General features: G+C 39.4%; 1 protein-coding gene across 1 annotated transcript in view; it reads right to left on the reverse strand.

Annotated features, from left to right (window-relative positions):
• necab2 (N-terminal EF-hand calcium binding protein 2) overlaps positions 1-17483 on the reverse strand; it is a 115898-nt gene that overhangs the window by 73492 nt on the left and 24923 nt on the right. The window contains exon 3 of the mRNA XM_054776020.1: positions 4224-4332. Within this exon, the coding sequence (XP_054631995.1) occupies positions 4224-4332 (109 nt within the window). The remainder of the gene's footprint in view (positions 1-4223; positions 4333-17483) is intronic.

The raw sequence follows: 17483 nt of genomic DNA on the forward strand, positions 1-17483 counted from the left end.
GCTAACTCCTGTACAGACTGAAAAACAACCAACATTTTCATTTATTTTCTTCTTTTTTGCATTTGAGTCCCAATGGAATTGTTAGGCTATGTCAGAAGCCAAAACTATATCATTCTGTCATCTTATGCTGTCCATCATTAACCACAAAGCGGGCCAGTTTAAAATGACACTTTTATGTACATTGGGAGAGTTCAGTGATTATTATCTTATTATCTTGAGTGAAATGCTAAGAGAAATATTGTCAATTTGTAAAGAACTATACAAAGTAGTTAAATAGAATCTACCATTTTTCATCTTAAACAAATAAACAAGACACGTCTATCAGATTTGTGAATGGTGAAGGAATGGAAAGAAGAAATGACAGAGACAGATGGAGTAAAACAGAGGGGCGGGTTGGTGTTGCGTACGCCCATCCTTCTTCATCAAACCTCTCCATTTATCAGCTTCAGGCTGTCTCAGAAAATGCTTGCATTTCAGCTTTTACTCGTGTGAATCAATAACTGTTTATCAGCTTTTACATGGGAATGCCAAGGCCTGATGTGTGGGTGTCAGAAGCACTTAAATGAAATGAATAGAAACTTTTGTGCCCGCTCCCAAAACTGGAGATATACTGTATATACGTATAACATACCCGCTTCAAGCTGTGTTAATGGCAACATCATCATTCCGCATCACCAATTTATCCCAATGATCTAAAAGTGTCATTACAACAACCAACCATGCATTATCAAATCTAATTCAACTATTCAACTTGATAACCACAGATACTAAGCTTTGTTTCTGCTTGGTTTAATTTGTATTTATTACATATTTATTTTTCGGCGTATGGATGTTGTGTAAATGATCAAGGCCAATGTTGATTCCTCAAATCAAAGTCAGTGCACTTCTCCTGATTGCAGAATGGATGGACTTGATTGACTCCTTATGTAGGGTCTAAAGATGGATTTAATGAGACCCAATCAAGAGAGGTCTTCATGCAACAATGGTGATTAACTGTATAGTACTGATTAAGAATAAATACAACTGGATTTAATTTATTGCACTATTGTCTGTTGGTATTTTTCTTAGCATGACAGCAGCTTGCCAGAATATATGTGAGAGCTTTGCTGCAGGATAAATTGCTGGCATTTCCCCACTAAAACGAACATACACAACCATGTTATAACTAATAAAACAATGTAATAATGAATATGAATTCACACAAAAGTCACACGGCTGCAGTTACGATGTCAGCCTCACAGTCAAAGGTTCAGATCTGCATTTGAAGATCTCTGTGGGGTTTGCATGTTCCCCCTGTGTGTGTGTGTGTGAGTGTGTGTCCATCCAATGTCATGCCTGTTAGGCTAATTGAAGGCTGAAGTGAAGGTAGTGTTTTCTTGGAAGTCATCTCAGCAACTCAGCAACTCAGCAACCACAACTTTCACGGACCAATGTGAGGTTCCTTCGTCCAGAGGGAACAATTGCAATTAAAGAGAGACGGGTATCAGTGTTAGTGGAGCGAGAAGTAATCAATTTGTTTTATTGCAATCAATGTGTTTTATTGCAAGAGTTGATCCGAATTCGGATGAGAAGGCTTTCACAAAGCTGGGCTCTGAATGATTAGTCTACACACAGGAAATTATGCACTACAAGCCGGCCAATCACAGTCTTTCTGGTCCACGTCGCCGCGATGTGAGGTGAAATTTTTTTGGTGGCGCATTTCAAGCTAAGCAGGAGGTTTTGGAGGAGGCATAACGAGCCAGTGTAGTGTACGCTAGCGCCTCAGCACAGGCTTATCTAACCTTACGCTGTCACTGTCAAAATCTTTCTATGCGTGCAGCTTGATTAAATGTGAACCCCAAACAGAAATCGATCGATATGCTTTTCAGGGCCAGTAGCAATTTTTTGTAGTCAAGGAGGCCGATAACCGATATTTGGAGGACATATTCATTTGCTGTAAAAGTGAAAATATTGACAACAAAATTTTGAATAATGCACTCTCCAACTTTTAACTTACTTTAACTCAAATTATTTTGCTAATTTCATGCAGTACAATTCATGTATGTTCAGTATGAGGATTCATGTAGTTATGCAAGGTGTGCAAACATATTGTGCGAAATATAGAAATGGCATATATAGAAATATAGAAATTAAAACATAAAACTTATGAAGTAGAAGAAGAAAGAGAACGTTACTGATGTCCCAAAGGGACGATGTAAGGAGAGCATCATGTTTAACTGAATTACTTTTGAATTAAAAGAAACAAAACTTGACAAACGAAATCCTATCGTTCGTGTTTTTTTGCGATCATTTGTAGAATTACTGCACTGACGTGCATGCTGGGAGCTTGTTAGCTTCAGCGCTACGTGCCAGCACAACTGGCAAGTCTCCCCCCACTCAAGTCTCGCAGTACATACGAGTTTATTTCCCAGTCGTTAATGAGTTAGAGCGATACTTTTGGCACACTCTTATTTGTTTGCGTCACTGGGGAGAAAAAGAAGGACTTACCTTGTTTGACGAAGGTAAGTACCTTAGAGTCTTGCAACAGGAGAAATGCCAGCTGCAGTGTTTGGGTGCACCGCTCTAATTTACCGTGTAGGTTTGGAGAACGTAGCATCGTATTAGTTCCGTTTTTGATCTCTTAAAAAAAGGCTGATGCCCATATGTGTCTAAATGCCGAATATCAGCGCAGATAATCGAGGCCGATTATTATGGAATCACAGGAGTGCCAAAACTAAAAGGGAATACGTGTGGAAATACAAAGAGAATCAATCATTCAAAAATATACAAATGTGGAAATACAAAGAGAATCAATAATAACAAAAATATACAAATGTAGTCATATTCTTTTACAATTTTGTCATTGTTTTTTCTGTTTTGTATTTGTCTTTTCCACTTGCGTTTTGTCATTGCATTTAGTAATGACAAAGACAATATCATGCAAATGTGAAAGAATGACCTGCCCACAGTCTTTGCTGTGGGCGCGTCAAAAGTAAGCGGGGGAAATAAATAAGATAAAATAAGGCATTTACCTCCTCAACATTGCGCCACACAGCTTCATCTATATCTGCATTCATCAACGCAGATATAGCCTTTAAAGACTTTTTTTATAAAAACTTTCCATGACATCTTCCACCAACCGAGCAATTGCTCATAATTCTCGTTGAACACCTCTTGTCACGTTTCGCAGGACAGGAGCGTGTACTTCCTGTCCTGCGCCATTATTCTGGCAAGCGGTGCTTCCGGTGTAGCGGAAGGAACTGCCGCTCCACGCCTGGTGGCCGCACAGCTGCGGTCAATACTAATCACTGACAGTTAAAAGACCAGCGCCGTCGTATGCGCAGCGCTGGTTCATTGTTGTTGTCATTTTCATCGTTGACTTTCCAGTGCTGTCACCTACCTGTTTATATTTTGTATTATTTTTGCCACAGAGCTTTTCCTCTGTCACTTTTAGTTTTTTCTTGTCTTGTGCAATAAAATTACTATTATTTTTGCACTTCGCCGCCTTCTCTCTGCACCCTGGGGGTCAACCTCCCGACAGCTTCAACGAACCGTGACACCTCTTCTCAATTCGTCCACGTCCACCTTATTTAAATTTCCCCCGTTTACTTTTGATAAATGTGTATTTGCATCTACTTTCTGTCCGTGACATTTTTTTCCGGGCTCCCGAGTTTCCTTAACTACATAGCCCCTGCAAGCAGGAATCGTGTAATCACGTATGGACTAGTCATCTTCCTGGCAGAATGACCCGCCCACAGCATTCTTTCGAATTTGCATGCTATTGTCTTTGTCATTACTAAATGCAATGACAAAACGCAAGTGGAAAAGACAAATACAAAACAGGAAAAACAACGGCAAATTGGAAAAAAACTAAGATAATACAGAAAAAACAATGACAAAATGGTAATAGAATATGACTACATTTGTATATATATATTTTTTTATTATTGATTCTCTTTGTATTTCCACACATATTCCCTTTTAATTTTGACACTCCTGTGATTCCATAGATTATTGGTGTATCAATAACCACAATCTTGCATTATGGCGGAAAAAAACGACTTGAAATAAGCTACAAAGTCAGGAAAGTTGCGAAAAAAGTTCTCCATGCATATGTGCTGTATCGAGACGTGATGAAATAAAGAGATAACTACTTTGTCCTGGTAACATGCGGTATGACTGCAGGCCAGCATGGGACGGGGGGGGTAATGGGACAACATGCAGCATGCAGAATTTGTGCTGACCTGGTGTTATCAGAGTCAATGGTGTGAAACAGCTTCTCCAGCTCTTCCTCGTTCAGTGTGCCATCAGAGAAGAAAGCCTGGAACTCATCCAGAGAGAGTTTACCGTCATCTGGAGGAAACACACACACACACACACACACACACACACACACGTTAGTGTGAAATCATTTTGAGCAAGAGGAATATTCAGGATGACATTAAACTACTATGTAGCATCTGTTCACGCAAGCCTTTCTGCGTTCAGTTTTTATGTGAACACTGTGCTTGTGTGGGTTCTCCCTTGGATTGTAGGTGTCTTCCCACAGTCCAAAAACATGCATGAATTAAACTGTATGCACTGTTTGGCGGAATGGAAGTAGAGAACCAATGTATTACAAACTCAATATGTTGCAACACACCACTGTCAACAACAAACACAATGGTAAACACAGTTACAGTATATTTAATGTAATATCACACTGACTACTCACCGAAAATTGTTACCTTTGTAGAGGCAGAATTTTGGATTCATCTGTATTATAAATTATGCAGGTGTACTGCAAGTGGTTTCTGAGATGAACATATAGCTTGTCAGTGAAATTCATTTATAGCCTGTTTTGCCGTTGCTAAAACTATTATCGACACAATTAAGGTGTTTTTAATAAAATCCTGACATTTACTCCTACTTTTGCAAATACACACACGCGTACGCACACGCACACACACACACTGCACAACTGTTACCTTCAATGCCTTTTCAAGCTGCTGTGAAATCAATCCAACATGCCTTTCAGTCTAGTACACACAAGCCAAATGCGTGCTGCCTGCCTGACTCTGTACCTCGGGAGGAACACAATGCCGATTATGTTTCAAAACCTCCAGGTCCTTTTGGAAAGCACTTGAAAAGCTCAGAAAATAGCATTGGATTTCAGCCCTCGTTATGAACCTAACTTAATCGAAAGTATTTTTTTTACAGTGCTGCTTTGTAACTAGGACAATGTTTACACGCGCGTCCACAACCTCGGCTTTTTGGCTTTAATCTAACATGGCAAAAGTTGTTTAAGTTTTTGTGTGACATCAATATCTGTATTGCTTAACAACGTGCAGGACGGGAAAAAATAGCAGGTATACGCAACAATGAAACATTAACTGGAGGAACAGTCCCAGTACCTGTTATATGAAACATATAATCATTCAGAGGGATGCGTACTGAAACTCGACACCGGACACCAAATATAACAATGACAAAACAACCACAATAGCACACAAGACTTACATTTGTTGGCAGTACAATGCTATGGCTATTCATATAAGAACTTAAGTGATTTTGGTTATCAAGAAAACCATGGAAGTTGCAAGATATCAGCTCTTAAATTCAACTCTTATGAGCTATATTTGTTATCATCATTATATTTGTCCAAACAAAATGTACCTTTAGTTGTACCAGGCATTAAAATGGATCAATAAACTGGAGGAACAAGCGCGGTCTAATCATTTTTTCTATGACTGTACATGCATCTTGCATGTAGGATTAACTAGCAAACACAGTTGGAACGGTACTCTAGCATCAACTATCAGTTTCTGCTCAAATTGTGTGGAATGTATGCACTTACAGTACAATATTGTGATTTTTTTTGCACACTGTGTTCTGTATTGCTGCTGGTTTTGTTGTGATAATTATACTGTTGGTTGTGGCTTTCATATCCCACTGGTAAATGTATTACTTATGCCACATTCACACTTGCAGAAATTTCCCTGGGTCGCGGGGGTATGCTGGAGCCTATCCCAGCTGACTTCAGGCGACTGGCGGGGTACACCCTGGACCTGTCACCAGCCAATCGCAGGGCACATATAGACAAACAACCATTCACACTCACATTCATACATATGGACAATTTAGAGTCACCAATTAACCTAACAGGCATGTTTTTGGAATGTGGGGGGAAAACAGAGTACCCGGAGAAAACCCACGCACTCACGGGGAGAACATGCAAACTCCACACAGAAATGCCCAGCGGAGATTCAAACCCAGATCTTCCCGATCTCCTGACTGCTCTTAGTGGCACATGCATAATAAAATAAAACCAAGGAAATTCATCCTGTTATTTGAAACATTTTAAAGCATTCTTGAAATGCACAACATGTGTTTTTTCTTGTTTCATTGCCATCCATTAGGAGCCTTTCTCTGCATGGTAGAATTCAGTAGGGGAGGGGTTTTCCTGGATTTGCCACTCATATGTCTGTCTCACCACATGATGCAGAGCTGGATATCAAATATTCATTTCCTTGCCCTCAAAGTGTATCTGTCCTTGAGTGTGCCTGACTGACTGCAGCACCCTGGAACACAAGGACGGTAGCCTCACAAAGAGTGGAACTCAATTGTGTTGCTGCAAAATTGGCTTTTTCTCCTCCTTCTGCTGTTTCTTGGGTAGAGGATGATGGATGCGTATGTTTCGGAATGTTTGATTACATTCCCTAAGGAGGTTATGCTTTTATTACTCTACAAGTTGGATTGGGTTATGCTAAAATTACCTCACCAATTTGTAAGGAAGGGTGGCCAAGCATTTTTTGTGCTTTGTTTTACATTGATGCTATTTTCCCAATTAACGATGCATACTTTTAATGCTAATGGTAGCACACTTGATTAAGGTGACCGAGTGTTTCTCTTTTTGACTTTTGTCGACCTACAAAACAATCGCACCACTTCAGCCAGCATATATTTGTGTAATCACACAAGGCAATTCATACCATGATTGAGCCAGCTTAAAGGAAAACTGCACTTTTGTTTTTTATTTTGCCACAAACTTCTTTCCTGGGCCCATTGATTTGGCACAGCCCATAGGGGCTAACGCTACTTCCGTCAACAACAGCAGCAGCATAGAAACAGCGACGACACTTACAATGTCCACTCTCATTGGGCATGTCTTCCGACACAAGACTTGTGCTCCAGTCCGGGTATTACTATATGTCACGTTTGCATTGTTGTCATATTTTCAATATGGATGCTTTGATTGTAAATATAAAAGCAAATAAAATATGGATTATTTAGATATCCATCCATCCATCCATCCATCCATTTTATATGCTGCTTCATTATAGCAAATTCAAGCTAAAAAAACCTTGATTTTCTTAAATATGGAGTGGATGTTTTATTGTGGGCAGTCTAATCACGGTGTCTAATCAGCATCTTGATATGGCACACCTGTGAGGTGGGATGGATTATCTCAGCAAAGAAGAAGTGCTCACCATCACAGATTTAGACAGATTTGTGAACAATATCTGAGCGAAACGGTGATATTGTGTATGTATGATCTTTGAGTTCATCTCATAAAAAATGGGAGCAAAAACAAAAGTGTTGCGTTATATTTTTGTTGAGTGTATTTTGTAGTAGGGTTGTACATGCCAAGGTCTGGGTCAATCACAGCTTTTGTCTTGACTCAATGTTAAAGCAATGGGGACCCAAGGCACTATTTTCAGGTATAAAATGTACTCTAACTTCTTTAACATTTGGGGTTGAGAAGTGAATGAGGTATCAAACTAAATTAAGTCATGCTTTATCAGATAGAATAAATCACAGACTTGAGTTTACAAATTTCAAAATTTTGTCACATTGCTACTGAGACTAGCGAGGCGTTGTGTTCCGTGTTAGCTGCTACAATAACAATATCGCTGTAGCTTGGTTAATATACAGGTATATTGTTGTATATTGTATGTATGTTACAACACTATTTTTTTGAGGGGTTGTTTTGGGGGCTTTATCGTCAAAATAGGTACCTCCCATGACGTGCAATGTTAGCTAGCTCATGCTAACTCATTTCCTCTCGTTGGAACGCACAGAGAAGGGAAAGAAAAATGTGTTCACGTAGGGATTGTGGATGATGCGGAAAATTCCAAAATGTGTAGTTTTGCTTTAATACCTAAATTGTTTGTATTGTTTGTTTCATGAGCGCTGTGTGTAAAGCTCAAGCACTACACCGTCTCCTGCTCCTTCTGTGAGAAAATATGGATGTTGGGCAATTCTGTACAAAATGATGATTTGTAAGAAAGGCTTTCACACATGGAATTATTTGGGTGATGCTTGGCATAACCTCTCCTGAGCAGAGAGGATGCTTATCTGATACCAGTGAAACACTTCACAGCACCAGGGCGACTCTCCCGTTCCGCCTGGACTCGGCTGTTGATTCAGGCTTTATGGCCCTGACTATTTCTAACCAGGCGCTCTCTGGCACAGTATTGGAGCACCACTGAGAGCAGAAGCACTGGTGTTTAATTCAGCAGTGACCCAATTTACGGTGAGCTGCCAGCTAGCCCAGTTAAACCCACTTAGGAATACTCCAGTAGAACAGCAGAAGCAGGGCAACTACACTTTCAACAATAAATCCAGAGAGTAGGCTAACCCTATTTATTAAAGCATGGAGTACTCCCAAATTACACATGTTGAACAAATAATTACAGTCTCCCTAATCCATGGCCTACTGGGCCCATATTACATTGTGAAACACCTGACATACTGTATGGAGTTGTATTTTTGTTGTCTAAAGAATACTCTATCGTTTCTAAACAGACTTAAAACCAAATGGTGTTCTATCCATATCAGACGATGTTCTAATCAGTCTGAAAGCAGCAAAATCATCCAATTCGAGATCTGCTGACTGTCTTGTGAACATGACCAATTTCTAATATGTACTCGCAGAATTTTTCCTGACAGTTTATATGATTTAGAAACTGGTTTTCCCTCTCGATCAATGTAACTGTTGCCATCCAGCAATTAGAAGCCTTCTTGTCACCCCACTAATTAGCAACGGTGGTTGTTAAAAACAAAGACTAAAATCTTCCCCAGCTCCAAAACTGGAAAATACGAAGAAAATTGTAATCATTCAAAATAGCAATTCAGTTTTTACAAAGAAGCACTGTCTCCAACATACAAAAAGACAAGACTGTTTTTGGTGGTGGGAGTGTGACTTGGGCTGGAAAATGGCATGTTCCCATGTTCCCATCACAGTTTGACATCAATTAGTGGAAAACCAGACTGCTTCATGTGTTTGCGCCTCTTGTCTACGTAATTGTCTGCGGCAGGGTTGGAGTTAAGTGGGAGACTATGGGAGCAAGACGCCTTAAAGCTCCTCTGAGCTCCCATGAAGAAGATAAGACCATCCATCTGTAGGGGTCTTTTATAAATTACCTGCATTATTTTACACTTTAAATATAATCACTGTATCTGTGTAGAAAATTCTATTCCCGTAAGACACACAAAACACATTTTTAAGCATAAATAATTCACTCTTTCAGTTGCAAGTGATGACATTAGCAGTGCGTGGGCGGAAGAATTCCATCACCAAGTCGCCGTAAGCTGTGCAATTGCCAAAAGTTGTGCAGATCCACGTTTGTCCATCCAATTTTTTTATGGCTTTACTGCTTCTTTATGGCTTTACTGCTTATTAGGGTCGTTGTTGAACTGGAGCCTATCCCAGCTGACTCTGGGCAAGAGGTGGGATACACCTAGCTACGTCATCGCCAAAGAGAGGCTGCCTTGCACAAAGTTGAAGCCCACTATGAAATTTAACAAGATGAATGGAGAGGCCGTCTGGGCTGTTCACCAATTGGATCATTCATATGCCCGATGTTCAGCATATTTCCCAAGAGATAAAAAAGACATTTATTTCAAATGTCAAATCATTTCATCCCTTTGTTAGCATAACACACTGAAACCACAATTCATGGATGCCAGTACACGCTTATTTATGTAAGGTGCAATGTCACTGGCAATGAAGAAGTGTGTTTTTTGACATCATTGAACTGGATCATGGCACAGACTCAGTCGCAGTGTAATGCATTGAAAAAAAGCTTTCATGTTTTCATGCATAGCCACTGATGGCGTTGCTGTTCTTTTCCGGAAATAGAATGGAATTGTAACGAGACTGCAACAGAATTGTCCTCAACTGCAAGCAATTCATTATTTTCCACATCGGTTCTCCAACTTTTATCACTATTAGCGCTACTCTGACAAAATGAAAGAAGAAGTGAGCTATTTTTGTTTTATGTACATCAGTGATCCCCAACCCCTGGGCCGTGGCTCGGTACCGGGCTGTGGATCATTTAGTACCGGGCCGCACATAAAGAAAAAATAATTTCCATTATTTCATTTTTTTATGTTTTATTTTGAAAAGTGGCCGGATTGTCTCTGTTACATCCGTCTCACTTGACGCATGTCCATTGCGTGCGCTAACTTTATCTCATGCCACACAGATAGAAAAATGGTAAAAATACAGTAGTAGTCTTTCACCTCATATTTGGTCTGAAATGCTGATACTATGTGGGAATGCATAAAGGTAAGTTTTGATGACTTATTGAGCGCTAATGTGGACATTTGTCTCAAGTTAATTCATGCTAGCGTACTGTCTTTTACCACACACGTCATCTCTCTGGAAAAACTTGGCTGGAACTTGAACTGGTGGATGGTGGGTCGGCATTCATTTTGTGCTTTTAATTTGATGTTATTCATGTCTTAGTTTTACACAATACATAATAAATAAGCTACATTAGATTGCTATAATGTACGAACCCCCCCCGGTCCGCGGGAGATTTGTGGGAACACAAGCCGGTCAGTGGGTCATAAAAGGTTGGGGACCACAGATGTACATGGAGCAGATCTCCACTCAATCAGCGTGGTCATTGTCCCTATGTTATTTTGTGGTAATTCATCATGTCCTCCAACTATTATTGAACAATTAGTTGAAGCAATATTCTTTCTTTCTTTCTTATTCTTTTTTTTTCCCTTTGGTGAGCTACTCAAAATCAAGTGGCGAGCTCACAAGCTACCTGTTGCCTCTGGTGTAGCCGTAGCGGTAAATAACTCCTTGAAAACTCTCCTGTATCGCACACTTCTGAGAACTTTGAGCCAATTTTAAATTTGCATCTTAAAAGATCAGTCCAGCAGCTAAACCCCACCAACTGCCTCCTAAATATTGTCCCTGTGAGGATAATGAAGGAGGTTATGGACACCATAGTTCCCACCATTGTTCCTCAACTTCTGTCCAATTTCACATCTGCCTTTTCTGTCCAATGTCTTGGAAAAACCTGTCCCCTCACAACTTAAGCCACATCTGTCCCTCCATGATATCAATGACAAGTTTCAACTGACCTTTAGCACCCGCCACAACAGAATCCGTGTTATTGAAAATGTACAATGACATTCTCACGGCCCTCGATAATAAAAATGTGCTGTGCTGGGCTATGCAACTCTGTGCTTAAATGGTTTATTTCATATCTCTCCTAGAGCACATTTTCAGTAATGATTGTTTTTTTCCTCTATAGTTACTCATCCACAGGCTACAGCTGGTACTAAACGCAGCTGCTCGCCTTCTCAGGAATGCTCCAAAACACGGCAATATCATTCAGTCGTCCTGTTCGTGTTGACGGCCATTATTCATCTTGCTCCAGCGTACTTGATTTTCGAACTGTTCACCACCAATCCGGAGCTCTGCGCTCATCTGAACACTCAGCTGTGAAAGTTCTGAGACATGTAAAAAATGAGGAGATCGCTCTTTTGCTGCTTTCGTACCCCAGCATTTTAGTTTCACATGACAAAAATAATCTTACATTAAGAAAGTATATCTAGCCCATTCTTATGAAGATGTTTTTTGCTCAAAATTTGTTATTTTTTCTAATAACAAGCTAAAACTTAATTTTGATTATTCTTCAGCAACAGATTAAAAATATTTGTCTTAAAATTAAGAGTATAACTGGTTACCTAACTTTCTAAATTTAAGAATAGACTCACTAAAGATTTGCTGATTTTGGACCAGTGTAAAGGCTGCAATGCAAATTTCCTCCAGTGTACCAAGCTTTATTATATAAAATTGCATCATAAAATTTTATTAATCTTGTGTTTAAGAGTTTTTTTTTAAATACAAAACATATATATAGCAAATTTACATGCAAATCAAGCCAAAAAAAAAATTCAGATAGTGTTTATGACAATAGGTTTCCGTAAATTAAGCAAATTTGAGATACAATCACACTTAAAAAACAAAAAAAGAAAGTCCCATCCACATCTTTTAATATGTTTCATATTTGTTTAGCAGCTTAGATGTTGAAAAACAATGAGGCTGGTGAAAAATACAGCCTGGGAGGCATGGTTAAAACAACAATATTCCTAATTCTAGAACAGGGTAACCACCGTTTTTCCTTGTGAGAGCTACTTTTACAAAATGAAAATGGCCAAGAGCTACTCATTTTTGTAACATTTATTTTAAACCCAAACAAAGCGAATATGCTTGTTTTACCAGATCATTAACAAAATGCTGGTGTCCACAACTCACATTTTGTATTTCAGAATGCATTTCTTTCTACTCTTCTTTCATTATTAACTTAAAACCTGAATGAAAAGCAGGCTTACGGGCACCTCATGTGGTCGTGGGGGGTACCTGGTGCCCGCGGGCACCACGTTGGTGACCCCTGTTCTAGAAGATGTAATAACAGTTTGCTTAAATCAGGCTTCAAAAAGCAAATTTGATCTCAATTTATGAATCTTATAAGAGCATTTGACTTAATTCTTACCCTGTAATGAAAACATTTTACTTAAATCTAACTATCTGATAAGAACAACTTGTTTAGACCTGATTTCTTATTTTAGGAATCTTTATATTTTTAAAAGTCACAAGAAAAGAAATCACGATCATTTAGGCTTGTTTCATGTAATGCTGTTTTTTCACTTGCAATCAGCCTGTGAAGATGTATCCACTTCTAGTACAGAAAAAGCCAATTACAGCCATTTTCACAGGCATCTGGTATTCACTGGATTTGGAGAAAACTTAGCAACAATGAAAGATGCGTTAAGGGAGCTTCATAGTCTCACATTTGAAATCACAGTAATGAAACACATCTCTGGTAGATGAAAGACCAACGAGGCAAAAAGGAGCTGAAAGCAAACCAACCAATGCATCACCAGCTGCAACTTCAAAGGGGTTCCTATGCATAATACGAAATAAACATAAAGAAAACATTTTAGGACTGAGTTATTGGTAATCTCACGAGGCTTCTTCCTGATAGTGAGATACACTAGTATCTAGGGTTGGGCATCATTTGAATTTCGGTTCCGATTTTCATTCCTCCTTTTGATTCCGATGATTTTGAATGGCAGGGTCATAAAAGTTTGCATGGTTTAAATGAGGGCGCTAATGAGTTATTTTTGGATGGAATGCCTGAACTTCTCCATGAATTGTTCAATGATATGAACTTTTCATCAACTTTACTATGAATTTCTTACAGGGTTATTTATAGGGTTATTCACCCACAGTCAGCAAATTGCTCAACAGCATCAACAGCCTTCAAATACAATGCTGAGTCATGCACAAATAAGTCCAACATTTTCTTTCATGGCCTTAATTCCGAATTCGTGGACCCAACCAGATAAAGAAATGATGTCTCTGGATGGATGGATTATTATAATTAAAATCTTTGAAAAGTCTTCCATCTTAAGAGTGTATGGATCCACTCCATCACACTCAGCTATTTTATGAAGATATCTGGCTTGCATATTCCACTCTAAACCTTTAAAATACTCTCACATCTGCGCAACCACTCCCCCAGTCAAACCCGGAAGTGACACGGACTGCCTCTAGGTCACATAGTTGCAACACCGCAAACATTATTTTCTATTGTAACGTTTGACGATTGTAACAACTCACTGACCAAAAAGGTAAAATAAACACAAAAACACCACTTATGTTATATAAAATGCTGATTATAAGCAGATTCCTGTGTGTCCGGAAAAGAAAACACAATTTTCGTCTCCCCTGATACATTTCGCTAGAAAAGGCACTTATCTGTGCTCTGGAGTAATGCCAGTGTTTTAGGTCTGGCTTCTTTGGTGTTTTGAAGCTATGTGTGATGAGCACCATGGAAGGCAATGTTTTCTGGAACGACGGGGCAGTGTGAAAGAGTTCTGGTTGAACACTCAACGGTGGAGTGTATGCGTGTGTATGAGAGTGAAAACAGTGATGTGTATATCCATCCATCCATTTTCTACCGCTTATCCTTTTCAGGGTCGCATTGAGAGATCTGAGAGAAGCAAGTGAAACATCCTACTCCCTGCTGTGCCCCACATTCCTCACACAGCATCATCACACTGAGGAAGATGAGAGAATAACACCATGTTCACTTCTTTATTTTATAACATATCTGAGAGGCAGATGTATATTTCTAGTTTTGCACAGTTCATTTGAATTGTTTTTGGTTTTGCCTTGCTGATGTCCTCTCTCTCTTTCATGCTGTTGTGCTTTAGGTTTGGGGGAGCTGCATGATGGGTTGTCATAGCAACAGAAAGAAGTGGGGAAAGGACCCTGCCTTCAGAATGAGGATACCACTATCTTTCTCCTCCTGTGCCAGTAATACACACTTATAAACACGTGCCTAAATCAGGCATTCTTTCTTCATCCTCTTGTTTTATGTAATTTCACTAACGCTTAATTAATCCTAAACCTCTCCTGTCCCTGCCTACGCCTAATTATCTGCTACTTTGTCTGCTACTTTGAGGCACCACAATAGTGCGTTTATGTGTGTAGACCAAATAGACCATAGATTAGGAACAAAAGTTAATATTACTCGGCTGTCACCTTGTGTTTTTGCAACCTATCCATCATCACAGCCTAACACACACACTCCACACACAGAAAACCCCAAATAATCACACACAATTACTTGGCATATCACTTAGCACTAGGCACGGGCTGTTATGAGATTCTGACAGTATGGTAATCTGGGGCAAAAATATCACAGTGTCACGGTATTATAATTACAGCTCTAAAATGTGCTATTTTTAAATATCCATCCATCTTCTATGCCGCTTATCTTCACCAGGGTTGCGGGTATGCTGGAGCCCATCCCAGCCGACTTTGGGCGAGAGGTGGGGTACACCCTGGACTGGTCGCCAGTCAATTGCAGGGCACATATACACAAAGAACCATTCACATTCACTCCACACGCTACGGGATGCAAAACTCTACGAGGGCATACATCTTGTCACGCCGGCGCCGCTTGATGTTACCGAGGCAGCGAACGTCAGTGCTAGCTGTGCCGCGACGGTTAAGTTGCAGACTTTTACAACACAGCTCATGCCCGTAGTTTCAGCACATCAAAGCTCAGTTCCAAATGCAAGGAACAACAAAGGATATGATAAAGCATTTCCACATAGCGGCCGCACTGGACCTCCACTTTCTCTCATACTGTAGGACGGTGTGACGGACTATTTTAGTGACTTTTTCATACCGTGGTATTCCTTGAAATCTTTAACTGGCCCATGCCTATTTAGTACCTGCTCAAGCAACATTGTTTCAAAAAGATAACCCTGCTGACACCGTACCATCTGAAGACTATACACACTGGGAACAATTCATTCAATTTATTTGTTGTACAAGTTAATGACAGTTGTATGGTGGTCACAGTGAACAGTGGAATTCTCCTGACTTCAGCTCTGTGAGCATCTCAAGCGGATATTCTCAATGTATGAGTCGTGCCCCCCGCCCCATGGACAAAATAGTCCATATAATAATCCATCCATCCATTTTCTATGCCGCTTACCCTCACTAGGGTCACGGGGGTATGTTGTAGCCTATCCCAGCTGAGCTCATATAGACAAACAACCCAAAATCACTATGGAAATATCCATTTTGAAATCCTCCGATCTATTCAGAATGTCCTGTTTGACAAAGCGATTGTGTTTGACCTTCTCCTTGCTACTGTATTCTCAAATATATATATTTTTTCCACGTCTTTATTTTAGTAGTTGGTACTTTTTGAAGAAACAACCAATTAGGAACACCTATCCCATTGTAGTTTTACATGATAAAAAAGACCCCCCCCCAAAAAGACAAATCTTTCCAGTACATATTTTTACATTATAAACATGTCAGTATATGTCTTTTGCAATGTTCTAAATGTCAAATGTAATGGCTACGTGACATTGATTTCACTAACTGAAAATTGACTGGTGAATGTCAGAACACCCAGTCATCCATCCAACCATTTTCAATACTGCTTGTCAGAACATGTGCATGGAAATGTCCGCACTGCAAGAACAAAGCTTGGCAACAATTGTGAATTGACATTTTAATTACTGCTGTGCTCCTGTCCAGTGCTAAAGCTTACGAGTCAGTGAGTCAAACAGACAGTGACTCGGTTGCAGAATTTCTCTGAATTGCTGCTTTTGTAATCATTTCCTTAGTGAGCTGTCTGACTCCCTGTTCCTGATGATTGCCGAGGGGTACAGTTTGTCATTCAAACAGCCTTGGGCATAACCGTCATAAGTACATTTTAATGTAAAAACATCGGTTTATCATTAACAACCTTACTAGCAACAAGTGACCCCAAAAAAAAGCATCTAAGGTATGTTGGTCTACATTGCTGCATCTGTAAGACAGAGCTGTCCTAACTAGTTTTGAGCATGAACTGATGAAGCCTGCCCGGATGAGAGGCGGAACATCTTCTAAGGCAGCCACCTGAACCGTCCAGTTGTGATCGATTCAATGCCCTAAGAATACAATGACCTGGATGAATGACAATTATCACAGACATCCTCTAGCATCTGCTAGACAGCGTTTAATCTCTCTTGTTAAGTTTTATACAGCAGTTAATCACAAATGATCATTTTTGTAGTTGTGGTTTAGTAAATTAACATAAGATGGGAAACTGCAATTGAAAAAAGTACATCAGACAAGTGAGTGGTTGGTGACCTTCCTTTTTTCAGACAAAATGCCACTGCTACAGAGTTGTAGTTCAACCATTGGTAGGCTAGGCTATACATTGTAAAAACCAAGATGCAGAATATAATTGTTTAATTGTTATATATACAGTATATATATATATATATATATATATATATATATATATATATATATATATATATATATGGATATATTGGATATATTGGATGCTTTTTATATATATATATAATTATATATTATATATATTATATATATATTATATATATATTATATATATATTTTTAAAGAACAAAGATTAGCCACAGTAGATGATGACCTGTGACTTCAGTATTATTTTATGCCAAAGTGCAGAGCAGAATATTATGTAATCATCATCAATCTGGGAAATGAACATAATAAGGTTGTTATTAGGAGTGAGGCAGCACACAGTATTGCACAACATCTTTACTTTAAGAAGATGATGTGCTTCATGCGCAGAGTCATGAGGAACAGTGTGTACGTGTACTGTATGTGTTTTGGGGGTTGCGGTGGGGCTCTGTCATGATGATGATGGCCGATA

Source organism: Dunckerocampus dactyliophorus, chromosome 5 (genome assembly GCF_027744805.1).
Source record: "Dunckerocampus dactyliophorus isolate RoL2022-P2 chromosome 5, RoL_Ddac_1.1, whole genome shotgun sequence".
Taxonomy (NCBI): domain Eukaryota; kingdom Metazoa; phylum Chordata; class Actinopteri; order Syngnathiformes; family Syngnathidae; genus Dunckerocampus; species Dunckerocampus dactyliophorus.